The following is a 26,156-nucleotide window of genomic DNA, read 5'->3' on the forward strand; positions in this document are numbered from 1 at the left end:
TGCGTGGTCGTCGTAGTTCTTTCGAGGGGACTATCGCATTCGTATCGGGCTGCACACCGTACAGACGCACCTTGACGGTATTGAGGAGTTGTCGTGGTCGTGGATCTACGTCCTTGCAATGTCAAACTTCTGGTCGTGCCTTCCCGAACAAAATCGAGTTGTGTCTGGGCTTGGCACAGGGCAGCTAGGCCTAAGTCGGAAGTATTCCTGCCTCAGGCCTCTGAAGCACTCGGCATGATCCGTGATGTCTTGTCCGCCGCAAAGACCTTGTCCGCCTGCATGCATCCACCTTCAGCTTGGAGGACAGCACAACCGTCCGTCACATCATTACAAATGCCCCAGCAATGTTGCTGGGCATACCGCGTGAGCACGACTTCTCGAAAGTCACATGTACTGTCGGTGGCAGTGCGTGCTCCGCTGCTAAGCGGCCGACTTCAGCTCGGTGCATCCGATCAGGAATCCCATCGTATCAATGCTGCCTACCAACCACCGTCATAACTTGTTGCCCTTGCTGCTCATGGCTAGAGATACCGCCTCCGGGCCTGTAGATGCGTACAAGGCTGAATGATAACGATCTACATCTTTTGTGGCTGTGCTACGCCATCTCGTTTTGTAACTTCTTGCGCTGCTGGTGCTCACTGCCTGAAGGCCATCGACGTAGCCGAGACCCATATACACCTAACATAACAGTGGCACTGGGCGTTCCCGCCGTAAGGATACATCACACTGTATTGTAGCCAAGCAGCCGCACATTCACAGCGCTTCCCTGTCACCGCATCGCGTTGCACGAAGTGCATCTATACCCACAGATGGTGTATAGAGGGAAGGTACGTCAGCTCTCTTGATTCTTATGATCGTGACTGATCAATCCGTAGCCCTCAGCTGGTTGCGAGAATTGCCGCAAGGCGAAGAAGCGCTGCGGTCTCGAGCAGCCAGCCTGTGAAAGATGTGTCAAACTCAAGAAGATATGTTCTGGATATCGAGACACAACGCAGTTGCAGATTCACGACGAGAGCGCTGCTGTCAAACAGAAAGCAGACCGCCAAAAAGCTCGATACACAGTCGCGGTAACGAGAGTACAGAATGGAGTCGCTACGCCCATGACCACAAATGCCCTTACGCCACGCAGCGACTCATCATCTAGCAGCGACGACACGATCGACGTCTCACTGCAAATGGCCTCACAGGCCACGGACTTCGACTCTTATTCATGGACTGATCATGACACGGCCGCTTTGATCATGTTTAGCGGTTCTGTGGTACCAACCACTCTCAAGCCCTCTGCAGATGAAGTTGCTACTACTTATTTCATGTCGCACTTCACGTCACCTAATGGGCACTGGATGTTCCTTCGCGAATGGGCGAGGTCGACCACCATGGATCCAGCCCTCAGTCTTGCAATTCGTGCTTGTGGCATGGCCGCACTGGTCAATGTGGAGAACGTGGTCCTTGGTCGAGAATATTCGACTTCATTGTACGCCGAGGCTCTTGGTCTGCTTAATAGCGCACTGCGAGATCCGCAACGCTGTATAAGAGACGACAGTCTCGTTGCTGTCAGCATGTTGAGCTACTATGAGGTATTTGCTCTGCATGTAATGCACACAGACAATGCTAACGAAAGTGTAGAACATCACCTGCGACAGCCGGCAATCGATTGCATCGGTGAGTGAATCGAGTGCATATTTCTTGAGGTCAAGTTCGCAATGCCTCGCAATAGCCGGCTTGCTCGACCAGAGGACTCCGCTACAACCTTGCAAAGCCCCGTCCCAATGGAATCTTGCTTTGAGGCAGTCAAGGCTGGGTGTTATATGCCTGCGAACTAACGTAGTCGCTGACCTCTGTGACCCTTAGTGGAAAGCACACATCAAAGGCGCAACACAACTGCTAAAACTTCGTGGAAAAGCGCAGTTCAAGACTTCAGCAGGGAGGATGCTCTTTCGAGAAACGCGAGCCCAAATCGTGAGCAACATGAACATTGCTGCTGTTGCGAGAGACTGACATGTCCAGGTGGTGCAGTGCATCTGGGATGATCTGGAGCCTCCCGCGTTTCTATGGGATCTTGAACAAGAACTCGAACGATTGTCCCCAAACTCCGACTTGGTGGTTCCAGCTGATCAGCTTTCGCGTATTTGTTACAACTTCGCGTCTCTGAGAAGCAAAATGCGACTTTGGCAGCTGACTGATTTTGAGGCTATGGAAGCAGCGACCAAGATCGAGCTCCGCGTGATACAATGGTCTATCGATACCATGGCTAAAGGTCCGCTATGGAGATTTCAAGACCTAGAAGTTGCAGACTCTCCCCATGTCTGGAAAGGCATAGTGCACTCCTACGGCGGCCATCCGGCGGCAAGCGTATGGAATACATATAGAAGCATGCGAATCATGTTGACACGGACACAAGAAATGCTCACCCGTCGGTTCAAGCTTCCGCAGGAACAACAAGACGAGCAACTGGCCTACTTCAGAAGAGTGCGACGACAAATGACAGATGATATATGTGCTGGAACGCCGCCTCAGATGGGCCATGCAGCGCCCGCGTTTAACTCTCCTTGCGTTCTTGTGACGGCTTACTCCTCAATCTGGCCGCTCTTCTTCGCAGGTACTTGCGCACTGGAGAGGATTGGCATTCAGGCTTGGGCCGAAGCTGTGCGAGGAGGACTGTCGCACTCATCTTCTGCAGCTATCGCTCAAGCTACGTGGATCGTTGGGCGCCTGTCATACATCTCAAGAGATGTTGGACTGAAGTGGGCTGATGGAGTAGCTGCAAGTTTGCAAGGCGACTTTTCAATCATAGACGACGTTATGCCAGAGGATGAAGACGAGCAGAACCTCCAAGATCAATGGCGACAGTCCATGAAAGAAGCAGTGCGCAGCAGGGACGAAGACTGTTCGGCCTGGAACAAGATTAAACAAGATTCTGGGCGTGCACCACGTGTAGTGATTGAAGTTGAGCCCAGGCAGACACAAACACGAAACTTCCCTATCTGGCGAGGCGGAGGAAGAAAGACTGGTGACGATGCAACCGCTGGAGATGACCCTCGGACGTATCCTGGAAAGCAGATCGCGAAAGCATTGCCGGCTGTCGCCAGCCTTCCCACAGCCAACGCAGCTCGACACAGACCATGAGTTGAGCGATGGGGCCCGACGCAAAAGTACAACATGAACTCGACTTACAGCCTTCATGGAGGATATCTCTTCAGATAGCAAGCTCGATCGTTCGAGCTACTTTACACAAGCTGTATGTCGCACCCAACACACCTAGATCTTGGTGTATCTGAGGTATGGCTTCAGCTCCCGGACTTCGCCAAACTTCTTCTTGGCGTCCGCGGTGGAGACAGATGGAGGAATGATCACATCATCACCAACCTGCCAATCGATTGGCGTGGTCACTCCCTTCTTGTCGCCAGTCTGCAGGGAGTCGATGACCCTCAGCACCTCCGAGGTGTTGCGTCCAGTTGAAGCAGGATACATCATCGTCAACCGGATCTTCTTGCTTGGGTCGATTACGAAGACAGATCGGATTGTGAACGCAATGCCCTTCTCGTCGATGTTGTCCAAATCTTGCTGATCGATCATGTCATAGAGGTATGCAACTTTGCGATCGGCGTCGGCAATGATTGGGAACTGGAGGTTTGTCTTCGAGAGCTCGTTGATGTCTTCGATCCACTTGCCGTGAGAGGTCAGATCGTTGGCGCTCTGTTGGTTGGTCAGTATACCGACATGACAACAGCATATTCTGCGCAATCCTTACCAGGCCGATCATCTGCACGCCTCTCTTCTCGAACTCATCCTTCAACCGCGCAAAAGCACCCAGCTCGGTCGTGCAGACTGGGGTGAAGTCTGCTGGATGACTGAACAGGATCGCCCACTTACCACCCAGCCATGAGTGGAAGTCAATGTCTCCTTTTGACGTTTTTGCCTGGAAGTTTGGTGCAACTGATCCCAAACGCAACCGTGGCTGCTCTGCTGGTGTAGCGAGGAATCGCTTGAATATGGGCGAAGCTTGTCGCGAGGCGAACGAGGTGGGCGTCGCGCTTAGACGAGATGTGCGCAACAATGCGCTACGTGCGAATGAGGCTGCCATTGTGCTTGCAATGGTGGACTGTCAGCTTGTTGATTGATGCAGTTCAAACTTTTGTGCCACTGTCGCGGAAGCTCTCAATCGATAGGCTTGAGTGGCGTCATTCCGTGCCTTGATCCCTGCAAGGCACGGCACGCAAAGGAAAGCTTGACCTCATCTTCTTTCACATGTCTACCAAGTTCTCCCCTCTCCTCCTGCACGACCTCCTCGCATAGACGATGCGTTGGAACGATCACATGTCTTGCGCTGCGGGTAGTGCATTTGAGCTCGATGGTCGTTCCAGCTCAGCTACTACAGGACGATCCCACGCTTGGTCATCAGCAGACGTCAACAGTACGGCACGCGGCAGGAATAGACTCGTACCGTTTATGCAGTCGTTGAAGCCGAAGGGGATCAGGAAAGCCGAGTACCTCACCTGTGGCCTTGAAGCTTCCAATGGAACATCATCCAGCCGCGTCCCGGACTGCTGTCTCTGGCTACCCGATGCTTTGGAGAAGACGGCAAGACAATGCATAGACACATCACAGCTGTGGGTCGAGACAGTAAGACAGCAAGTTCGCTATGACGAATCTCGCGTATGCGATGCACAGCACTTTCGAGACATCCCCTTCTTCAATACTGATGCAAACAGATGCCCACAACTCCGCTCGAAGCCCATGCGCACGGCGATCATAGCCGCAAGAAGGTAGAGTATTCCTGAGGTCGCAATAACATTTGAGTTTCCTATTGTTGTCTTTCAGCTATGCTCTGCGCAAGTCTTGCCTCTTAAATCTTCCCGATCAAGGTTCTCTCTTCCCTATATATGTTGTCTAGGAGGAACGTCTCAGACTTCAGCAGGACTTACACAGCGCAAGGTCATTGAACAGCTTCGATCGACTTTTCTGAAGGACCTCCCTATCTCTTGATCGAAAGAATCGGTGAGATGGTGGCATCGAAAGCATTGGCGACTGGCGTACTCGTCGCCGGCCTCGCAACCGCTTCGCCTCTACAGTCAAGAGCCTCTGCCGGCTGTGGCATCGAGCATCATGCTGGCTACAACAACGATACCGCGTCACACCATATTGAGTCTGGCGGCTACAGCAGGAACTACAGCGTCTACGTCCCTCCCAGTTACAACGATGACACAAGCAAGCCTCGTGCCCTCATCATCGACTATCATGGTCGAGGCGGGAATGGGTACCAGCAGTCCACAAATTCGCAGTATGACAAGTACGCTGCAGGACAGGAGTACCTGATCGTCTATCCTGATGGCCTTGATGGCGCCTGGCAGGGTGCAAATTACCCCAATACAAGGAAGACCAATGATCTCCAATTCACCACGGATCTTCTGGCCCGTATGCGCACCAAGTATTGCATCGACGACTCTCGCATCTACGCCTCAGGGAAGAGCAACGGCGGAGGATTCGTCGACACCCTCGCATGCTCAGACAATGGCGACGAGTTCGCTGCCTTCGGCATGGCTGCTGCTGCACTGTACACAGATACCAGCAAGGACAGCTGCTCGAAGAAGAGGGCCATCCTCGAAGCACATGGGGATAAGGACGGGACCATTCCCTACCATCCAACAGAGGATGGTGCTGGAGGACCACTTCCAGATATCTCCCAGTGGGTGACCTGGTGGGGTCATCGTACGTGCGGTCCGGATGCGAAGTCTCAGCGATCTGGTGATCTGGGCGGCTATAACATTACGACTTACTCCTGTGGAGCGTATGACAATGTGATTGACCACTACCAGATCTTCGAAGGCGGACACTGCTGGCCGGACGTTCAAGGGGACAATGCGGATGCTCAGAGAATTGCAGCGTGTAGACGCGAAAAAGTGCTAGACTTTACACATGTGGCGCTGGAATTCTTTGCCAAATGGAACATGAGCAATGCGCCTTAGTAAGGAGAAGCTATAGTTTGTGAGATGGTCTTGCTGCGAGCCTGTTTGCGGAGTAAGTGAAGGACCCTTGAAGAAGCAGAGAATTCGACAGTAGTCAGTAGTATCAGCCTATGATTAGACCTCCCTTACATGTGTATTAATTGTCTCGCAACCATCATTGGGTGCACTGCTTACCGGTCCTATGTACCATTTTCAGCTTCAGGCATCAGCAGACAGGAAGGCTGAGCCTGAAAGTGTTTTTATAACAATCGCGGACATGCGCGTCTGAGTCTGAGCTTCGCATGTTGAGCCGTTCGATCACGAGATGGTGTTGAAACGTGTCGCTGCTGTTGTGAAGCGTCACAAGAGAGAAGTGAATGCGGGAGCTGAGATCCCGGCGAGCATCGACCGACAGCCGCCCCGGCCTCCATCACAGTTCACCTCTGATTGCTCTCGTGACTCCTGCCCTTACAACACAACCCCTCCAAATATCCTGACAAAATCTGCGAACAGCACACTGCGAATCACCCTGCGATACGAGCACCTTCGACTCACCCCATCACGCCACCACTTCAAACGTCGACCAGAGAGCACCCCACATCCCACCGACGGGCCCGCACGAAGCTACAGAGAGCGGCTCAAGAACATTCTTGGGCCTGCGAATCAGCAGAGCAAGCCGCAATCATGTCGACAGCAGCACGGAGACGCTTGATGCGTGACTTCAAGCGCATGCAAACAGATCCCCCCGCTGGTGTCAGCGCAAGCCCGATAGCGGACAACGTCATGACCTGGTATGGCAACACACACACAAACACACACACACATCACGAAGCGATCGGCGGGGAAGCTGACAAGGTCGAATAACAGGAACGCAGTGATCATAGGCCCATCAGACACACCCTTTGAAGACGGCACCTTCAGACTCGTCATGCACTTCGAGGAGCAATACCCGAACAAACCCCCCGGCGTCAAGTTCATCAGCCAGATGTTCCACCCAAACGTCTACGGCACTGGCGAGCTGTGTCTGGACATTTTGCAGAATAGATGGAGCCCGACATACGACGTAGCTGCGATCTTGACGAGTATCCAGAGGTACGGCTGCCTGTAGTCAAATATGAGGTGAAGGCACTGGAGTTGCTGACATATGCGCCCACAGTCTACTGAACGACCCCAACACATCCAGCCCTGCGAACGTCGAAGCGAGCAATCTATACAAAGACAACCGGAAAGAGTACACGAAACGAGTGCGGGAGACGGTCGAGAAGAGCTGGGAGGACTAAACCTTGCCAATTGAGAAGCAAGAGGTGAACATTGATGGAAGGGCGGGGAAGACGGCTTCCAACAAGCATGATCGATTCGTCAATACTAAGGTGCCCGGGAGAGGAGGGCATCAGCGCGGAGTTCAGGCGTGCTAGAGGCATTTTGCTACGAGATACCAAGATCTAACGACAACGTTCCTGAAGCGGCAGTTACTGTACTGCACATTGTAGCACTCTTATGAGCAGACCGTTCTGACCGCAATGGCATCGTGCAAGTTCAATAATGCCGCAGCCTGCCTGACAAAGACAGCATGAATGCTAACATGCAACTGCATAGCCCATCTGATTGTACATTATGTCCGCCTCTGTACTCCTGTGTACACCGATATATCCGTCCTGTTCGCTTCCCTGGGTATCATCCAATCAAATTATGCCGTCCTGACTCGTAAAGCGCGTTAAAGATCCATCAAAAATTCTGATACTCGCAAGTACATTGCGTGTCTGCGGACTGTGGTGTGAGGTCGTTCGTTATCCTCGCGCCAACGACTCTATTGGTATATTGGTAGCAAGCTGGGACATCCGTTCCGCCAGGGCTTGTCTGCGATATCTCGATCGCATATGGCCACTGCTGAAACCCGGTACTGCCTGTTGTGTTGGAGCTGCCAGCTTCGGGGTATGTCCGGCCGGCAGAGAGATAAAGTGTTCCCGTGAAAATGGTCTGGTTGAAGAAACATTGTGAGAGACCGTTATCGCCCGTTATCGATGTTGAGGGGATGACGGCCTTTTCCATGACGAAGTTGAAAGTGTATCTGGCGGAGCTTGAGTTGGACGAGGGTGAGATGTAGGTCAAAGAACTGTTCTCGAAAGTGATCGCTAGAGGGTTGTCGGTCGAGCTGATTGTGAGGTTCGCGGGGACGCCTTCGTCGGGGGTTGATGCTGTGTTGATCGTAGCGTAGTCGCTGGAGGAATTTGTGAGGATCCAGTTGAAGATCGCTCGGGTCTGCAAAGGGTTCGATGCATCGAAGACATTGTAGGGATAGCAGCTCCACGTAGCTGCGTTGGAAGTGCAGTTTGTCGAGACTTGCTTCAGTGCTGTGACCATGCTGTATTCGCCCAACGGGAAAGGTCTGGTACTGTTCTCCGAAGCCGCGCCAGTCTCGCCGTTCGAGTTCTGATGTTTCCTCCTTCCCACAGTCAAGCCCACTCCCAACCCCACAGCCAACCCTAGCACGACTAGAAAGGCAACGGTCGATATTAGGACGATTCTCCACACGCTGCCCCGAGTTTTGTTCTGGTGGCTACGCTGCCGCCTGAGCTCTGCGACTTTCTCGCCTTCAATGGGTCCAGCCCTGTCTAGGAAATTATCCTCAACCACAAGTGGGAACCCAGATCGTTCGTATGCTGGGGGCGGCGTGCGACTCGTGCTGGCACTATTGCCTCTATCGTTCCGAGGTCGCGTAGAGGAACCGAAAAGTTGTGGAAAGGATAATGACAAAGATCCTGTGCGCAGGATACTTTTAGGTGGGACAGGCGGTGCGTTGAACTGTGGTCCTTCTGTGATCGTTTGAAGACGCTGTGATGAGGGCGTGGTTATTCTCCTGCTAGCTGGTCTCCGCGAAGCGTCTGGAATCTGCGTAGAGCTGTCCGACATGTCGTGCGACGGAACAAGTCGACGTCAGTCGAAGGCTTGCGGATGGTGTCAATGGTAATTGTTCAGACAAGTGGTGTAACTCTGCAGATGACAAGATAGAAAGAACAACTCTTTCGGGTGCTTTGTTACATGGTTGTGACTACGCCCGCCTACAAACTAAGGAGAATTATGAGATGGCACTGCTGGATGGCGAGTCGCGATTCCGACTGGCAGAGAAGGAGGAGCACTCTGAGAGTCCCTCGGTGAAGCACATCTAGTGGCAGCCACGCTAGCAGGGATCAGCTGGATGCGCCTGCCAATCAGACCAGCGCACTGTCTACTGCTCATTTGAGCTCTTCCTATTTGGAGCATTCACAAATATTGGGACAACAACCTCTGGCGATCAACAACGGCGCGGCATCGCCTTCACCACCACTCGTCACTGACTCACTGGACCTTCTTCAGCCACGACAGCCTCGTCCAGCATCAGACGCCTGCCAGCAACATTCGCTCTGATGTCCAGATGTGGCTGAGGTGAGGTCGGCAGCTGTTGGTCTTCATGTGAAGTCAGCCACGCGATGCGCTGAGCAAACCAATTGACAGTGGTAACAAGCACTCGCCCTCACGGTTGCCGCACCAATCCACGCGGCGGCTTGTGCTGGGTTGAAGAATTGCAACCAGTACAGCGCAGCAGCGTTAGTACATGGACAGGAACGCGCCGTGAGATCGACCACACGCTGAGAACGTGACAATGCCGCCTGCAGAGACAATTGTCCTGTCCACTGGGCCCGACTCCGATGGCACTGGCATTGGACCGCCGGAAACGACAGGAATGTACCAGGATGACGAGCACTACATCGAAAAAATTGCTGCCATGTGGGCAAAGGATCAAAGGTGTCCAGGTGGGTATGCCTATCGACTCGATCGCCTTCCAACTGGTTACTCTGGTTGGGTCAAGCCTCGCGGGGGCGATACGAAACATGTCGACAGATACCTCTACGGCCACCCCAGTGGTAAGCACTTCAGATCCAACAATGAGATATACCCGCACTTCAAACACCTACAGGATCATGGTGGATCCGTCGGTTGTCCTTGTCCGCTATGCTCAGGCAAAAAGACTGCCAAGAAAGCTACCAGTACAGGTAATTCAATGTCCAGTGGTAGTCCCGCTGAAAGATCAGGATTCTTTGCTGCGAGCTCTTCTTCGAGGCCAACGAAATCTGCTGAACCTCCAAGGACCGACCCCAAGTTCCTACAACACCTCCCTCAGGGTCGTCTGACCTCAGACTCTCCCGCACCAGCGCAGCGAAGGAAACAGGTTGATGCCGAGGGAACGACGGATCTCTATCGACTACTGATCGACAAGCTCCAGGCTGCGGGTCCAGAGTCAAGCGTCAGCGAGAATATCATAGACTCTATGTCACCCGACTGGCGCGCTGGAAACGAGATGCTGCACGAGCTGTTTGCTTCTTGGTCTAACCTACCCAGCTATGTGCCACGTCCAGGAGAGGTCGTGCTCTTTGCACGCAATGTCCTGGATGACGGCCTGGCCTGGGATAAATCTGCCCAGACCTTGCGTCGCATAGATGCTCAGGATTCAACATGGCTCGACAAGCCCAGATGGGATGTCGGTGTGGTGACTCAAACCCCAGAAGAACCAGTCTCACCCGAAGACTTGACAACTTTATCTCAGCAGAAGAGGCAAAACGTGACTTACTCTGGCTTCCGAATCGAACCAATGTCAGAACCGTCAAGTAACGACAAGCACCACGCCAGACAGCACAAATATGTACCGTTGCATGCAATTCGACCTTTCGCCTTCTGGCGAGAGTGCCTTGGCAGCACAGAAGAAACGGAACGGCCAGTGACGCTCAAGCATGCTATGACCGTGGCCAACAGCCTTTGCATTCTAGGCAAATACTCTTTCAAGGGTACTTGGCCGTCCGCCACACTGTTCGCAAGAGGCTTGTATCTCGGCCCAGAGATGATCATGGTCGGGGACATTGTCCGTCTGTTTCCCAAACCTGGTGAACAGCGTGGAGACTCCATCACTGATGTCTTGGCCGTGACCTCGATTCGCTTACGCTTCGTCAACCTAGATGAAGCCTCTGACGATGACTACGACAATCGAGAAGCATACGTCAATTGTCTCCATATCTGCGGCCGTGCCTTTACGCTGGATCCTAAGAGGTCGTTTGGAGGGATTGGAAAATCCCCAGCGACACCGGGACAACGTGGCGCGCCGCCAGCTCTCTCAGGCTTCGGCACCTGGTTTTACGTGGGCGACCCAAACGATGGCAAGGGTAAATTGGAGCTACCTTTCCAGAGAGTTGCCGGCAGATTTTATGAGGAGTCTGCAGTGCGGGCCTGGTTCGCCACACCGATTGATATGCCTCCGCCTGCCAGCTTTCAGGCCGTCAACACGAAGCCAGTGGAGAAAACGAAGATCCTGGATTTATCGCAAGGCTTCGCCGCCATCCGCCAAGCGCGAGAGTACAGCCTCCAGCACGACAGTCGAATCGATCGAGCAGCCGGAAAATCTTGGTTTTGGGCAGATACTAGAATCGAGCAACTCGACCTACACGAGATCAATGGACGTTTCGTGGGCGTCAAAGACGAAAATCGCACTCGAAAGACCATGAATTCCTGGCGACAAGCGTTGGAAGTAATGGACGGCAAGCGTGGTGGTGTTGAAGCTTATCATGCTGCTCGCAAACAGCGGCAGGAGGACGAGAAGCGACGTGAAAGTGCAGCTGTTCCTGGCACCTCGTGGGGTCTGATGGCAGCAGCCACGCAGGTGGATAGCACGGATCAAGATGAGATTGCTGACGACGACGCTGAAGATGGTGAGGTCGAGGAGACGGCAGAGGACGTCGACAACGAGAACGAGAACGCAATGGACGTCGACGAGGGACAGCCACCGTCAGCCAGAGCAGGTGCCGCGAATGTGATCGATCTCTCAGCGGAGGACGATGAAGACGAGCTCATGATCGAGTGAACGGCGTCGTCAGCTGAGCTCTGTAGCGATGTGGGTCACAAGGAAGCGGCTCAGAGATTTCCGTCCAGGTCTGGAGAAAGATAATGCCAGAGGCGTGGCATGTGAACGTGCCTCCGCTCACCATAGTTTAGGTATCTCGGGTATGTAGCATTTCACTAAAGCCACTGCTAGCATGAAAAAACTGCAACTCGGGAATAACTCGTAAATGATTCAACCGAGCTGTACCACATACCCATGGGCATTCTCCACTCGAGAACATTCTGCCTGTTCATGGCGCCGCCACAATGCTCGCCGGATGATCCAACAAGGCAAACCGCTCGCTACATCTGCCTTGTGAGGTCATCCAGGCACACATGTGGTCGCACGCGAGCAGAGCCACAAGCAAGCATCTCCGGGATGGTATGCAGGGTCACGTCGTGTGTGGTCTCATGCAGGCGCCTAAGGCACACGCAGCTTGCCTAGGCGCCGTTGATACTGTGGCATGTGGCGAATGCAATGTGGTGGCGCACTAGCACGCAAACCTGGATCGGACATGCGTATCGAGGTGCTGAGGGTGTAGCGGGTCTGGTTTTGGGGGTTGCGAGGAAGTGAATGGTGGTAGGAGAGCGTTAGATGTGCCAGTGGTGTACATGAGATGATGTCTTCCCTTGCTTTGGAGAAGGAGGAGATGGTGCAGCTGACGTTCCTTCACACCGATGTCGTCGACAGGCAGGAAGTGGACACCCGATACTTTTAGTAGCTCGACGCGGTTCTTGACAGGCTGATGTCGTTCGATTGTCCGCCTTAAACCGGTTCTTTGATCTGCGGTCTTGTTTTCGGAGGATCTCCGATCATGGACAACGGCCCTTCTCAGCCGGTCATGCCATCACATCAGCCTGCAATGCCGTTCCCGAGTCGCAGCGACGATGGCAAAACGCGTTTCAGCAGACGCCGTGGGCGCGTACTGCTGGCCGCTGGAAATGCTGCCCTCGACAGCCACATCGGCCAGAGTCGGGACAAGGTGGAAACAGCTTCTAGAAAGTCTTCGCTCGTCCACGCCAGCTGCCGAGCTGCAACGTCTTCCGATAGCCACGTTTCTGGGCTGAGCGTGTTCCGCTTTAATCGGGACAAGAACGGCGGTGATTCGTGACATGTCTTCTTCTGCGCAGGGGTGTGACGCTTGGCTTGAGTAGTCCCAAGAAGATCGGCATGCCACGGTCTCGATCGCTGCAGCGCGACAGGATCGTTGCCGTGTTCCTCGCTCAACGGCGCATGAGAAGTGTGGAAGTGTATGCGAACAACGTTTCTTCTTGCATGCAGTCAACCTGGTGCTCACACCAAAGGGGGCCAGATATACGCCAGGACTGCGCTGTTTTGCTGGCTTTGTTTACGGGCCTTCTCTCGCTGCAGCTTCGCCGCGATACTGGTCGGGCAAGGATCGCTTCTGAACTCCACGTCGGCGCTGTTATCCCTAGCCTTACGAACATGGATTGAAACGAGCCAGGCCAGCACTCCTTCTCAGCGTCCCGACGCCCCCAAAGCCCACCATTTGCCGCCTAGATCTTGTCCTGTTATCACGTCTGGCGGCCCGCCTCGATCTTGACTTCACACTGTGGAGCTCTGTTGCTTGTGTGCACCCTCTGCGACACAATCGATATACAGTACAGTGTCTCATTGCGAACGAGTGCCGATCCAGATCCTCTCCGGCTGTCGACCTTCTCGCCTGGCATCACACCACTACCTACAGCCTCACTCACGGGCAGCGACGACGATGTTCGACTCCAACTTCACCTTCGATGCTACGCCGCGGTCTCCCTCTCTGGACTCGACCAGCAATACCATATCGACCAGAGCGACTTCTCGATCAGTCTCGCCCTGCTCGCCGACAACGGCGTTTCCTCCACCTCGCTTCTCCGTGACGGATCTGGCTGCTTCCTTTGCTACTTCACGATTACGGACGGATGCCGAAATATGCTACGACTCATGCGATGCATACGCGAACACAGACGATGATGCTGGATGGGCCATTCCAGTGGACGAGGACGAAGAGTATCCTGAGATTTCCCACTCAAGGACGCTTCTTCAGAGATCGCACTCGCCTTCAAGACGCCTGCAACGGCAGGCACAAACACGAATGCTATGCAACATGAGCCATGCGAAGGACATCTCAGCACTAGTATCGCGCATGGTGGACGACAAAGACCAATGTACAATACGGTCAGGGTCAGTCTCGCCCACGACAGAGGACGACGAAGGCTACACCAGCAGCGGAGACCCACTTGCAGCCTCGGAATCGCGGCGATCAAGCATGGCAACCACAAAAGCACGTCTAGAACACAGCTACCGGAGATCATCAGACATGAAGACTATGGGTGCATACGTGAGCAAAGCAACACGGTTCAGGAAAGACAAGAAACACAAGCGAGTGCGAAGTGCAGAGAGGGAATAAGAGATACCCAGAGCATCCCAATGAGGACTGTACATACAAAACGTGTTTCGATCTGCGTATTTCGAGCGAGGCGCTGGAGGTGTATCATCAGAGGAAATTGCATTGAGAGGAAGAAAAGCTGAGCTTTCGCGAGTAAGCATGCAAGCCAGCAGGCATCGAGACCAGTACGATGCAGAGCGGACCTACAACAAGGCCGCAGACCATCACCAGATATACTACCAGACATGAACCAAAACGAGCATATTGCTTGCTCCTGTACAGTGAATTCATGCCTCGTTTCTTCTATCACATCTATAGCTTACTCTCCCTCGTCTCTGGCAAATCAACCACGACCTTACCCCAAGTCTCCCTAGCCCCCAATGCCTCCAGCGCCGCCGGCACACTCTCCAGTCCCTTGTACTCCTTATCCGTGTAATTCGTTGCGCGGATCTTCTTCGACTCCATCAATACATGCAAGCCCTCCCAGACCTTTGCCTGCATCTCCGGCTCAAACTTGGCATAAGCGCCCCAATGCAGTCCCACGACTGCAATGTTCTTGAGCAAGATCCTGTTCGTAGCAACCTTCTCGATCGGCCCACCAGCGAAGCCTATCACGAGCAATCGTCCATTCCAAGCTATGCACTTGGTGCTCTTCTCGATGAGACCAACCGGGTCGTACACAATGTCCACGCCTCGCTTCTTTGGCGTGAGGTCTTGGACTTTCTGCGGCCAGGAGTCGTCGGTGTAGATCACGCCGTAGTCTGCTCCGAACGATTTGGCGACGTCGAGCTTATGTTGTGTACCTGCTGTAGCAATGACAGTTGCACCGAGTGCTTTGGCAATCTGTACAGCCGCAAGACCTACACCACCTGCTGCAGCATGGACCAGAACCCAGTCACCCTTCTTGATGTTCGCTCGACTGACTAGAGCAGCGTACGAGGTTGGCATCGTCACGAAGAGGCCCGCTGCATCGTAGAACGACCAGCCATCAGGAATAGGCTGCAATTGCGACTCCGCCGCGCAGACTTTGTAGGCATAGCCTCCCTGGCCAGTGCCGAAGACTCTATCGCCGACATTGAACTTTGGAGGCCGCTTCGCTGCTGAGGTGGGGACGGCTGTGACCACGCCGCTGAACTCGGCACCAGAGACCCACGGGAAGGGTGGTTGATGCTGGTATTTGCCGCGAATCTGGAGGAGGTCGAAGAAGTTGGTTGCGGAGGCTTTGACGGCGATGGTGTATTGGTCGGGGGTGGGTTTGGGGTCTGCTATCTCGCTGACTTGCAGGTCGCGAGGGTCCTTGACGTACTCTTTCACTTGGATGGCTTTCATGGCTGTGGTGTGTGGGGAGGGAGAAGGTGTGCAGGAGGTGTCGAGCTGCTCACACAATGCTATGAAGGAGGAGATGTATAGAGAACGACTCGTTCAAGTCGTGATAGTAGCTGGGCACATCATACCTCCTACCGAGGCTCGCGAGGCCCTCATCCGGCCCTCGGGCTATTCATTGAGGTGCTAGGGTCTCGCGTGGGTTAAGGCAGGGTCCATAACATGCTTCCTGGTCGTTCTTTGGTCCTGCCACGCCTGTCATGGCTGGCTGTCAGTCCGTTGATATGCAGTGCCGTGGTATTCTTGGTGTCTGCGTCAGACAAGTTGCGAAAGCAGACGTTGCGTGAGAAAGTGAATGTTACGGTCGACGCAAATGGACCGGCATTAAGCCGGTCGGCGGAGGTCCGTCATAGGTTTGCCTCAGTGAGATGCATGTGCGACTCCAAGTGCTTCTCTTGCCTTCTGTCTCTGCAACGACTCTCGGCTTCTGCCTCACACACCAGCTATCCGTCTGAAGACATCCATACTACTCGAAGCCATTATCTCCATACAGAGTTACTAGGTAACTTGGCATACCGCATTGTCCGATTATCACGACCAGCACCACCAACACACGATAACACTGCACCCACATTTGGTCACCATGGCCGACAGTAACACTGACGGAGATGCCGCCGAGCAGCAAATCACCTTCAACATCAAGTCCTCCTCCGATGCGAAGCACGTAGTCACAGTTCCACTGTCCATGACCGTCGGCGACCTAAAACAGAAGATCTCCACTCCAGAATACGCAGATACACCTCCAGAACGACAACGGCTTATCTACAGCGGCCGAGTGCTGAAGGATGCCGACACGATAGCGAGCTGCAAGATTAAGGATGGCAACACAGTACATCTGGTCAAGAGCGCAGCGAGCAATCAGAGACAGAACCCCGCAAGTCAAGGCGGTGCCGTAGTGCCACCTGGAGCTGGACAACCCGCATCGAATGTGCCCTCCAACATAGCAGCGGGAACCGGCACAGGCAATCCTCTTGCACAGCTGACCGGCGCTCGCTATGCCGGCTTTCATGGCCTGCCCGGCGCGGACATGTTCGGCGCAGATGGCGGCATGGGTGCGCCGCCGAATCCGGACCAGATGCTCAGAATGCTCGATGACCCGAACTTTGCACAGCAGATGAATGAGGCTATGAACAACCCGGCAGTATTAGACATGCTTCGGAACAACCCGATGATCAGAGACAACCCGATGGCACGAGCTGCGATCGAAAACCCAGAGATGCGCCGCATGATGCTGAACCCGGACATGATTCGGATGCAGATGAACATGCAGCGTGCAATGGGCCAGGGTGGTGGTGAGGGCGTAGGTGCATTTCCTATGCCAGGGCAGACTGATACGACACCTGCCACACCAGGCGGTAACAACGAGAGCACTACGGGCACAAACTCATCGGCCACAAACGCACCCAGCAACCCGTTCGCAGCGTTCGGTCAGGCAGGGTCAGGCGGCGCCGCGAATCCTTTCGCGGCTCTTTTCCCAGGTGCTGGCGGAAACGCAAACCAAGCAGGAGGCGCACAAGGAGCCGGCGATGCACCGGGTGCCGGTGCAGCGGGCCAGCAGAACCCATTTGGTAATCCGTTTGGAGGTCAAGGCCAGGATGGACCAAACAACCCATTTCAGCAGGCGGCACAGCAGATGATGCAAAACCCAGAAATGATGCAGAACATGATGCGCATGATGGGTGGTGGCATGGGTGGTAACGCGGGAGGTGAAGGCGCTGGTGCCGGCGGTTTCAATCCATTTGGCGCCATGGGTGGGTTCGGCGCACCAACCGAGCCACAAGCACCTGCAGACACTCGGCCTCCTGAAGAGCGCTACGAATCACAATTACAGTCACTGAACGACATGGGATTCTACGACTTCGACCGAAACGTTCAAGCACTGAGAAGAAGTGGAGGTAGTGTGCAGGGAGCAGTGGAATACCTTCTTTCCAATTAACCGCGAAGCAGTTATTCGGAGACTGCACTTGTCACAGAGTATTGCGCTGGACTATGGCTCGCAACACACATACCTCTATTGCTATGGTGAATGTCCGCCGCAACTTTGGCTCCGAGGCGGACATTTTGCGCAACAGCGAGTCCAAGCATGCTATCACATTCATCTGGCCCGCGGCGGTCTACCTTGATTTGTACAGTTACTAGCAGCATCAGCGACGGCGCTCGAGATGCATGGACGGCTCGATTCATAACGGCGACAACGCTTCCATGACTAGATTACGGCTTGATGTCAGCCAGATCCTACTTCGCCTCTGGCTTTCATTGTCGAACGACAGGAACTCTCTCTCAACCTTTGTTTGTGTTGCTATTCTTTTCTCTTTCACTGTCGAGTCTTTTCATTGTTGTTCACCACCGTCATTTTACGCCACGACCAGTTGGACAAAAAAAGCCTTGCTTTCAAGAGCACGATGTCTGGTCCTCAATCCTCGTTTCCCACGATGTTCCTGTCTAAGCTACGTTGACTTGTTCCTCAGACAGTACCACAGCATTGCCCAAGACCAGGTCTGAGACCGGCGTTCTATACACTTCACGAGATAGCCACTGCAGGTCAGTACGACATACATTCACTAGCGACGCAGCATCTCGGGCTCGCCTGAGACAATAGAGGCCAGCGCGATGAGAGGCGACAACTATTCTGTTGCTTCTGCAGCCCAATATGGTGGGTTCGGCAGACGCGGCAGCGACGATATATCGGAAGAGGTACAGGTGATGGATTATGGCGCGAACAATCATGAAACGAAACGACAATCTAACGACCAAAAAAGAGTGCGCATCGCAACGAACGGCAACCACGGCCAGGAAGCTGGAGAGCATCACCCAAGTACGGAGGTCTTTACACACTCTCGAAATGCATCATGGAACAGTAGCAGTCCAGTCAGCGCCATCCCAGACTCTCTCACCTGGGCTGGCAAGCCGAGAGAGCTTGTACAGCAGCCGCCAGATACACTCGTTGAACTGCTCAAGCCAGTGGCATATACGCCTCCCAAGACTCGGAGTGACAGCGCACTTAGCAATGGCTCCAACGACTCTGCGATCAGCGTCAAAGAAAGGGTGGCAGACTTCGAAGCGCAGGTCGTGCCACCCACCCCTAAAGCGTCCGAAAATCCACTCTCGAGACCGCTCGGCGAATTGACTATCGACACAGAAGCCAGACATGCTCGAAATGAGAGCAGCTCCTCAACTTCCTCGACTCGTCGCAGACGACAGTCCAAGGGACTCGAAATCTTCTTCACGCCGATCGACGTAAGGAAGTCCAAAATTTTCTTGTCAAGCCCGCAGGGCAGCCCGACATTTGCAGGAAAGCATGAGACTCCGGAACGTGGCGAGGAAGACCTGCCGACTCCCAAGGCACCTTCGCGGCCTGTGAGCCAGGTGTATGTTGGCAACCGTCGACCGTCACCGAAGAAGACGAGCTTCAAGATCAAGCCAGCTCAGCTGGACCAGCTCGTTAATGCTCTAGCGAAGTCGCCATTGATACAGAAGGATGTGCGAAAGCACTGGTGGGATGTGGATGATATTCCAGATGACGAGACGATTGGCTCTTTCTCTTCAGTATCGCTCCCGACCTTGACGTCCGCTTCGACATTATACTCCCAGCCTAACCAGCCCTTCCTCGGCGACCACAGGAGCTCTACCGATAGAAGAGCTATCCTCGAGGCAGAGTTCGCCCGCGACTTCCCCAATCATCCCAACGCGAAGAAGCCCATCCAGCCAACAAATATCTCTTTCGGTGGCGTCGCCCTTACAGACCCAACAGTCCACGGCTCGCCAGTCCGCTACGTGTCCAGAGACTACCGCAGCGGCGCCAACCTCGTCCAAGTAGGCTCATGCAGCTTCCTCACCGTTCCCTACGGCACAGAAGTAGAATGCATGCTCCGCGTCGAATCACCCAATACCTTCAGCCCCAACAGCCAAGTAATGCTCCAATGCGCCAACCAAGTCGTCATGCGCAAGACCGGAGCGCGAAAATTCCTCCTCTCAGCCGAAATCGACGTAACCACCTCCTTCGCATGCGCAGCCCTCGCCGAACTCGCAGCGGCCATCGACAAAGACGCCTCAGAAATCGAAGTAGTCCCCACTTCCCCAGCACCCCTCGAGTCCCCCGACATCGACTGGGTGGCCATAGCAGACGAGCTCCAAGCCACATCCCTAATCTCCGACACAATCGACACCATAACCCCCCACTTCGGCACCCTCACCCGCGAAACCGCTACAGACGCAACCCTCACTCTCTTAGCCGAGCTCGAAGTAATCAAAGACAAGCACTCCGACTTCATCATCCTCGAACCCACCTCGTTCCACGACAATGGGATGCCGGCTAGTATCCGGCTCCCATGGGTTTCGCAGCGGTTGTATCATGATTGGTATGAGACCGAGAAGGGGCATGGGAATTCTGCTACGGCGGAGGCGTTTAAGCAAGCTCTTATCAGCAAGGTTGCGAAGAATACGCTTGCGGGGGTGACTTTTGGGTGTGGGTTGAAGTGGGATTGTGAGACGTTGATTATGAGGTGTGTTCCGCTGAGGGCGAGGAGGGGCGAGGAGATTGATGCTTGGGCTTGTTTTGTTGAGGGTATGGTGGAGGAGTGAGGTTTGAGATCTTTTACTGGTGGAGGATGGGATTTTAGGGGGCGAGGGCCGGTGACAAGGTTGTTTGCCGCCGAGCGCTTCGACTCCCTATCGAAAGGCAGGCCGCTGCTTCAACCCGCTGGCATGTGGCTGAGTAGCGGGGTACGATTGATGCAGTCCAGGGCACAGCGCGTCCCACGGATATGCGCTCATTAAGCAGCTCGCCTGAAGTGAAGTCGACAAATATCGGCGGCGACATAGTTTGTCACCAGGCCTTGGTGACGATGATAAGGGTTCCAACCATTGAGCTTGGCTGACTGGGCTGAACAGAATGCCTGGATCCGGAGTCACCGTGATGGTAGCGCTACGGCATCAAATTTGCTTTCGACCGAAGAACGTATGTTGCTGTTCAAGTTTTCGTTGATATTTCGTATTCTGTAACGACGTCAAACAAGTATAATTCCTCTCATAAGACTTTGATTCATGCCTACCTCGCCGCTCAAATCTCTATACCTGGACCCATCCCCATCGCGCAAGCGCTTACCGAACTACGAACCAAAGACAGAACAAAAGCCGCCTACGCGATCCCTCTACCTCTCTCCCTCTTCCATACTCTGAATCATAACCTTTATACCACCCTGTTTAGGATCCGCCGCAACCCTGAACGCATCCACCGCATCCTCAAGCTTGAACCTATGCGTGACCAGCTTACTCAAGTCCAGCACCTTCCCACGCAATAACCGGATGGCTCGCGGCCAAGTGTTTGCGTATCGGTACTGAAACTGCAGGTCGACCTCCCTTGTGCTCAGCCTCATGAACGGAATCTTAATCTCTGGCCGGCCCACTCCAATGACGAAGACCTTGCCGCCGAATTTCGCCGCGTGGATGGCGCCTGATATCGAGGATTCTACACCCGTGCACTCCATCACGACCGCTGGCTCAACGCCGTCTGCCAGCTCTACGACTTTCTCGGCGAATTGCTCGGGCGTGTGGCTGAAGTCGACTTTGTGCGTTCGGACACTTGGGCAGAACTCTTTCGCGAACTTCAGGCGTCCCTCGTCGATATCTGTGATGACGATGGGTTCCGCGCCGGCAGCTTTCACGCATGCCAAAGTAACCAGACCAATTGGTCCTGCACCACATACCAGCACGCTATCTCCCAATGTGATGTTTGCTCTTTGCATGCCTGCTAGCGCTACAGAGAGCGGCTCCAGCAGGGCACCATCTTCGTAGCTCATGTCACCGATCTTGTGACACCATACCGCCGGGTGGTTTACGTATCTTCTGAGCAGACCTGGGATCGGGGGAGTGGATCGGAACTCGACTTGCACGCAGCCATTGTACTTGCCAGTCAGGCAAGGCTCGCATTCTCCGCAGATGATGTTTGGCTCGACTGCGACGCGGTCGCCGACTTGGTGGGATGAGACGGATGGGTGCTTCGCGACTACGATGCCGGCGGATTCGTGGCCTAGGACGTGGTCGCCCTCGACGATCATGGGGCCTATGCAGCCGGCGTGCCAGAAGTGGACATCTGATCTAATCAATGGTCAGGGAAGTCTACGAATGCTGGGCGATGCACTTCACGTACCCGCAAATACCAGTGCTCTTGATCGCGACTGTGATCTCTCCTGGCTTCAAGTCCTCACCCTTCTCGATTTGCTCCGACCTGGGCAATGCGTCGGCGATCCATAGGTCATGTGCTGGGTTCGTATACACTCCGATGTTTGCCTTGGACGGCGCAATGGTCGTGGTCGCAGTAGCAGACATGGTCTGGATCCCGTTGAGCTTCATCTTAGTGAGTATAATTCCAATGCCTCTATCGTGATATGTCCAATGCCCAAAGAAGGATCGCAGGGCAATCTTTTGGGGAGGGGATCTTCACCTACCTTCAAGTACGTTCACAGGTGTCTTGGGCTCAACAGGAACAGGAAGATGTCCGAACACACAACGAAAGTCAACTGCTACAATTTAGCGGCACTAGGCACGCACGCATTCCGTTGCGAAGCGCGAGCCGCACAGTAATTGACTGGTGGATGGCGTGGATGGTAACGTGGTATCAGGGAACAAGTCTGCGTGCCCACATGACGCTGGCTGGCTCGTCTCAACACGAACAATTTCTCCAGCAATGGGAGACGCGATGAGGGGCTCTGACGGGGCAACTGGCGAACGTGGGGTCGCTTTGCCTTCGACACGAGGCGTGGACTGCCGTGTGGGCGAGTGCCCGAGTTGGTGGCCCGCAGAGCTTGTAACTGTGCCTGCGTCTTTTGCCTAAAGGAAGGCCAGAGTTTGCGATTTATTGGCATCCTGGAGGCGCGGTCAGCAGATAGATGACTTGTGGCTATTGGTTTCGATAGTCGATGAGCTCTGTAGAGGTTGTCTACAGTGCTGTGAATGTAACCCACCGGAGCTCCTCCGGCTGCACCAATGCCTCTAGAATGTCTATAGCATGAGAGCTTGAGAGCGTGATCGAGAGACAAGTGCACATGTGACTCTTCGGAACCAGTGCGAAGTTGACGGACACAGCCCGAAGGATGCCTGAGTTGTTGTCGACGAACAGGACGCGTTGATGATGCTCGGAAGCGCAGGCACGCAGGTCACAGGTGTGAGAGCACAACATCCGAGACCTGACAAGTCCGTGTCCTTTTCAAACACAACCCGATACCTTCTTCACCTGTTCCTCCCACCTATACATGAGTGTTCTTTGACCAAGATTGTGGTATTTGATGAGCATGTTCATGTTTGGAAGCGGCCATCGCATTTCCTTGCCGACACCCTGGCCTTCCTGACATCACCTTCCACCTCTTCGACGCCACGACAGCGGTGTTGGTCCAGCACGCCTGGACTATTATCGTCAGGCATTCAAGCGAGCTTCAGGTGGTATGCAAGTCAGATGTGCAGCATCGTCTCCTTCAGCTTTTCCTTCATTCTTGAATGTCCTCGCGATGTTGTGTTCCTTCCTATGACATTGCCGCTATTCAGCTCACCTTCCTCTTATTGCAACGATGCGTGGTCTTTTGTTCAGGATAGTGCTGACATGCATCAACATAATCTTCCCGCCAGTAGCAGTCGCAATCTTATGCGGAGCCTCATTCGATTGCATGCTGAACTGCGCCTTCTTCCTACTTGCCGTAATCCCTTCACATATCCATGGCTTCTACATTACCTGCGTCTACTTCCACCGCAGGAGAAAGGTCCAGCATTACCACCCTCGAAGCTTGGAATCCACGAGCTAACATTATAACCAGGTCCAAAAAGGTCGATATCCCGGCGGCCCAAAGTCCATGATCCACTCTCAACATGTCCTAAATGGTGGCGGAAGCAATTCCGAGGTCGATAGATTGTGGCGGAAAGATCACGGTGATCCGAAAAGGCGGAATAGTCGAAGGAACAGTCGAAGGAGAAGCGGCGCGAAGGAGGAAGAGATGGCTCAAAGGCAGGGATCGGCACTGCATGGGGCAGGCACGACTGCGAGTAGGGTGTCGAACCCAGGGCAAGCACGCATACGATACGATGCTCAACAGAATTTAGGAGTTGACAGAGATGGATATGGTTGATATCCGTCTTAGCGAGTGCCTACCCAGCAATGGGACAGCTAAGTCTACACAGATCACGGCCGAATAGATGTCATTGAGCACAGAGTCAGTGTAGAAACTAGCTTGCAAACCGTGCTTCGTGTCTTCAGACTTGACATCTCTCTTTTACAACGGAAGCTGCCTTATTCTGAGGTGAGAACTACATCACCAAGTTCTGTATCTGTTTGCACACATAAAGTACAGTAATAAGCAGCAGACTAGCTGCCACTTCTAACGCCAAAGTTCCAATGCTGCGAGTCATGCCATCAACAATACCCACATATGCTACAAGTTCTCTACCTCATGGGCGGGCCACCCATCCCAGCTCCCATGCCTTGCAGCTTGGCAGCCAGTTGTGGGTACTTTTCTTGCACTTCGAGCTGTGTCCTTGTGGCCTCAGCATATGACAAAGCGTTGACGATCTCGCCTTCTGTTCGTGAGAGCTCGGCGGCGCGCTCAAAGTATTTGAGTGCTTCAGTGACCTTGCCTTGTTGCAGAAGGAGTTGAGCCATGGTGGCGACTGCGATGTCGCACTCGGGATCGACTGGATTCGATGTTAGCAATCATGTGGAACACCTGCCTTATGGATTCGACTTACTGATCAGTGCCTTATCGCAAAGCTCCTCGGCAGCAGAGAAGTCTTGCTTCCACTGGAACAGAGCAAGTGCCTTGTTGATGAGTGGCAGCACGTTCATGCCGCCACCACGTTCGCCAACGGCCTTCTTCTCCATTTCGACCGCAGTCTCGAACTTCTCGACTGCCTCCTGGTATTTTTGCTGATCGAGCAGCAATTCACCGTAGTAGTTGTACACATCGCTTTTGTCACCAAAGTTCTTAATGCAGCGCCTGAACGTGGCCATACTGCTTGCTACCGAGCCCATCTTGTACTGTGTCACACCAAGCTGGATATGCGAGAAGATGAAATCCTTGTCAAGATCGATCGATTTCTGGTAATCGGTCGCGGCTAAGCTGAACTCGGAGAGGATGAAGTGAAGTTGTGCGCGGTGGTAGTAGATGTCTGGGTCGTCGGGGTTGTACTTTTGGGCGAGTTCGAAGTCGTTGGCAGCGGCGTCGCGTGCACCTTTGAATGCTTGGTAAGTGTCTGCACTTTCTGTGCGATGTGCTTCCAACAACTTACTTTGCTCCAGATGCATGCTAGCACGCTTCACGTAGCTTTGCACGAGAGATTCGTCCAGCTCGATAGACTTGTTCAGGTCTTCCAATGCGGCGTCGTTCTCGCCTCTGAGGTAACGGAATGTACCGCGCATGTTATACGCGTTTGCTTCGTGCTTTTCGAGGTTGTTCTGTTCAATCGCCTTATCAAAACTCTCAGCAGCCTCGTTGTAGCCTTCGCCAGTTCGACGCTTGATCGCGAGAAGTCCCTTTCGTAGATACCACTTGCCGCTCCCCTCCTCGAGGTCGGCAGTTTCTTCGAGTCCTTCAGGAAGATTCTTGGCGCGGAATGATTGCAGGTAGTTGGAGACGAATGTGGGCGATGGCAGCTTCTTTTCCTTGCCTTCCATGATCTTCTTGGCCTTGGTCTCGGCGACCTTCTTGAGCAGCCTTTCGACAGCTTGAGCAGAAGTTTCGTTGCGGAATTGGTCAATGATGCAGCTGGCAGTGTAGTCGAGAAGCGCTTCGCTGTACTTTCCTTCTTGCTCGTACGCGTTTGCTCTTCGGTTAAGTGCCTTGACGTATTCGTTATCCAGGTTGAGCGCAGCAGTGGTATCCTCGATGACCTTGGCCCATTCGCTCAAGGCGTTGTAGCAGGCGGCTCGGTTAGAGTAGAAGACAGGATCAGCTTTGCAGAGGATGGCTTGTGTGTAGAGGTCGATCGCTTTGTTGTAGTCCTTGCTGCCATATGCCTTGTTTCCCGCAGCCTTCAGCTTGGCCGCATAGTCCTTGCGATCAGCTTCCGATAGTGATGCCACCGACTCCTCTGTGACCTGAGGCAGCTTTTCTACCTCCTCTACGACAGGCTGTTTAGGCGGCGCAGCTTTCGCTTCCGTCTTTTCCTCGGAATTGATCTTATCTGACCCCGCCGTCGCCTTCTTGCCTTTCCTCTTCTTGGGCTTGGATGCATCGGCTGTGACCTTGGGCGGTTGTGATAGATAGTAGACTGTGCCTCCAGCGACGACTACTGTCACACCAGCGATGGTCCATGCCGCAACCTTGTTGTCGTGATACCAAGTCCCTACGCGATCCCAAAACGATGATGTTGATGCGGCAGCAGAATGTGCGACTTGTTCGACGTGTTCGACCTGCTCGACTGCGGCCGTCGAGGCTCGTGCTGCCGCCATGGTGGATGAGCTTCGCCTAGATCGCAAGTGTGGTCACGCAGGCGTGGATAGGGGATCCAGGTCCGGGCTTGAGATGAAGAGAAGAGGCGATGAAGATGGAGA

General features: G+C 53.9%; 12 protein-coding genes across 12 annotated transcripts; 7 read left to right on the forward strand and 5 right to left on the reverse strand.

The window, feature by feature from the left end:
- Positions 1-809: 809 nt before the first annotated feature.
- On the forward strand, positions 810-3,126 carry CLAFUR5_11826 (uncharacterized protein; the record flags this gene model as incomplete). Its single annotated transcript, XM_047910974.1, has 5 exons — positions 810-827; positions 876-1,577; positions 1,627-1,662; positions 1,852-1,959; positions 2,008-3,126. The coding sequence occupies 5 exons, from the start codon at positions 810-812 to the stop codon at positions 3,124-3,126; spliced, it is 1,983 nt and encodes a 660-aa protein (XP_047767479.1).
- A 132-nt stretch (positions 3,127-3,258) lies between these two features.
- Positions 3,259-4,084, reverse strand: CLAFUR5_11827 (Peroxiredoxin PRX1, mitochondrial; the record flags this gene model as incomplete). Its single annotated transcript, XM_047910975.1, has 2 exons — positions 3,259-3,696; positions 3,752-4,084. The coding sequence occupies 2 exons, from the start codon at positions 4,082-4,084 to the stop codon at positions 3,259-3,261; spliced, it is 771 nt and encodes a 256-aa protein (XP_047767480.1).
- Positions 4,085-5,003: 919 nt separating this feature from the next.
- On the forward strand, positions 5,004-5,966 carry CLAFUR5_11828 (uncharacterized protein; the record flags this gene model as incomplete). The annotated part of the gene is made up of 1 exon (XM_047910976.1): positions 5,004-5,966. The coding sequence occupies one exon, from the start codon at positions 5,004-5,006 to the stop codon at positions 5,964-5,966; it is 963 nt and encodes a 320-aa protein (XP_047767240.1).
- A 663-nt stretch (positions 5,967-6,629) lies between these two features.
- On the forward strand, positions 6,630-7,225 carry CLAFUR5_11829 (Ubiquitin-conjugating enzyme E2 2; the record flags this gene model as incomplete). The annotated part of the gene is made up of 3 exons (XM_047910977.1): positions 6,630-6,736; positions 6,813-7,037; positions 7,102-7,225. 3 exons carry the CDS (start codon positions 6,630-6,632, stop codon positions 7,223-7,225), a joined length of 456 nt encoding a protein of 151 aa, XP_047767244.1.
- Positions 7,226-7,670: 445 nt separating this feature from the next.
- Positions 7,671-8,855, reverse strand: CLAFUR5_11830 (uncharacterized protein; the record flags this gene model as incomplete). The annotated part of the gene is made up of 1 exon (XM_047910978.1): positions 7,671-8,855. The coding sequence occupies one exon, from the start codon at positions 8,853-8,855 to the stop codon at positions 7,671-7,673; it is 1,185 nt and encodes a 394-aa protein (XP_047767069.1).
- A 730-nt stretch (positions 8,856-9,585) lies between these two features.
- CLAFUR5_11831 (uncharacterized protein) lies at positions 9,586-11,832 on the forward strand (the record flags this gene model as incomplete). The annotated part of the gene is made up of 1 exon (XM_047910979.1): positions 9,586-11,832. The coding sequence occupies one exon, from the start codon at positions 9,586-9,588 to the stop codon at positions 11,830-11,832; it is 2,247 nt and encodes a 748-aa protein (XP_047767208.1).
- A 1,750-nt stretch (positions 11,833-13,582) lies between these two features.
- On the forward strand, positions 13,583-14,260 carry CLAFUR5_11832 (uncharacterized protein; the record flags this gene model as incomplete). The annotated part of the gene is made up of 1 exon (XM_047910980.1): positions 13,583-14,260. One exon carries the CDS (start codon positions 13,583-13,585, stop codon positions 14,258-14,260), a length of 678 nt encoding a protein of 225 aa, XP_047767290.1.
- A 291-nt stretch (positions 14,261-14,551) lies between these two features.
- CLAFUR5_11833 (Quinone oxidoreductase-like protein 2) lies at positions 14,552-15,568 on the reverse strand (the record flags this gene model as incomplete). Its single annotated transcript, XM_047910981.1, has 1 exon — positions 14,552-15,568. One exon carries the CDS (start codon positions 15,566-15,568, stop codon positions 14,552-14,554), a length of 1,017 nt encoding a protein of 338 aa, XP_047767289.1.
- Positions 15,569-16,205: 637 nt separating this feature from the next.
- On the forward strand, positions 16,206-17,558 carry CLAFUR5_11834 (Ubiquitin domain-containing protein DSK2; the record flags this gene model as incomplete). Its single annotated transcript, XM_047910982.1, has 1 exon — positions 16,206-17,558. The coding sequence occupies one exon, from the start codon at positions 16,206-16,208 to the stop codon at positions 17,556-17,558; it is 1,353 nt and encodes a 450-aa protein (XP_047767286.1).
- Positions 17,559-18,232: 674 nt separating this feature from the next.
- Positions 18,233-20,203, forward strand: CLAFUR5_11835 (uncharacterized protein; the record flags this gene model as incomplete). The annotated part of the gene is made up of 1 exon (XM_047910983.1): positions 18,233-20,203. One exon carries the CDS (start codon positions 18,233-18,235, stop codon positions 20,201-20,203), a length of 1,971 nt encoding a protein of 656 aa, XP_047767285.1.
- Positions 20,204-20,772: 569 nt separating this feature from the next.
- Positions 20,773-21,949, reverse strand: CLAFUR5_11836 (L-arabinitol 4-dehydrogenase; the record flags this gene model as incomplete). Its single annotated transcript, XM_047910984.1, has 2 exons — positions 20,773-21,718; positions 21,771-21,949. 2 exons carry the CDS (start codon positions 21,947-21,949, stop codon positions 20,773-20,775), a joined length of 1,125 nt encoding a protein of 374 aa, XP_047767288.1.
- Positions 21,950-24,050: 2,101 nt separating this feature from the next.
- On the reverse strand, positions 24,051-26,054 carry CLAFUR5_11837 (Mitochondrial import receptor subunit tom70; the record flags this gene model as incomplete). Its single annotated transcript, XM_047910985.1, has 3 exons — positions 24,051-24,298; positions 24,353-24,865; positions 24,893-26,054. 3 exons carry the CDS (start codon positions 26,052-26,054, stop codon positions 24,051-24,053), a joined length of 1,923 nt encoding a protein of 640 aa, XP_047767287.1.
- Between the last annotated feature and the right edge of the window lie 102 nt (positions 26,055-26,156).

The sequence above is a fragment of the Fulvia fulva genome, chromosome 10, assembly GCF_020509005.1.
Source record: "Fulvia fulva chromosome 10, complete sequence".
Classification (NCBI taxonomy): Eukaryota; Fungi; Ascomycota; class Dothideomycetes; order Mycosphaerellales; family Mycosphaerellaceae; genus Fulvia; species Fulvia fulva.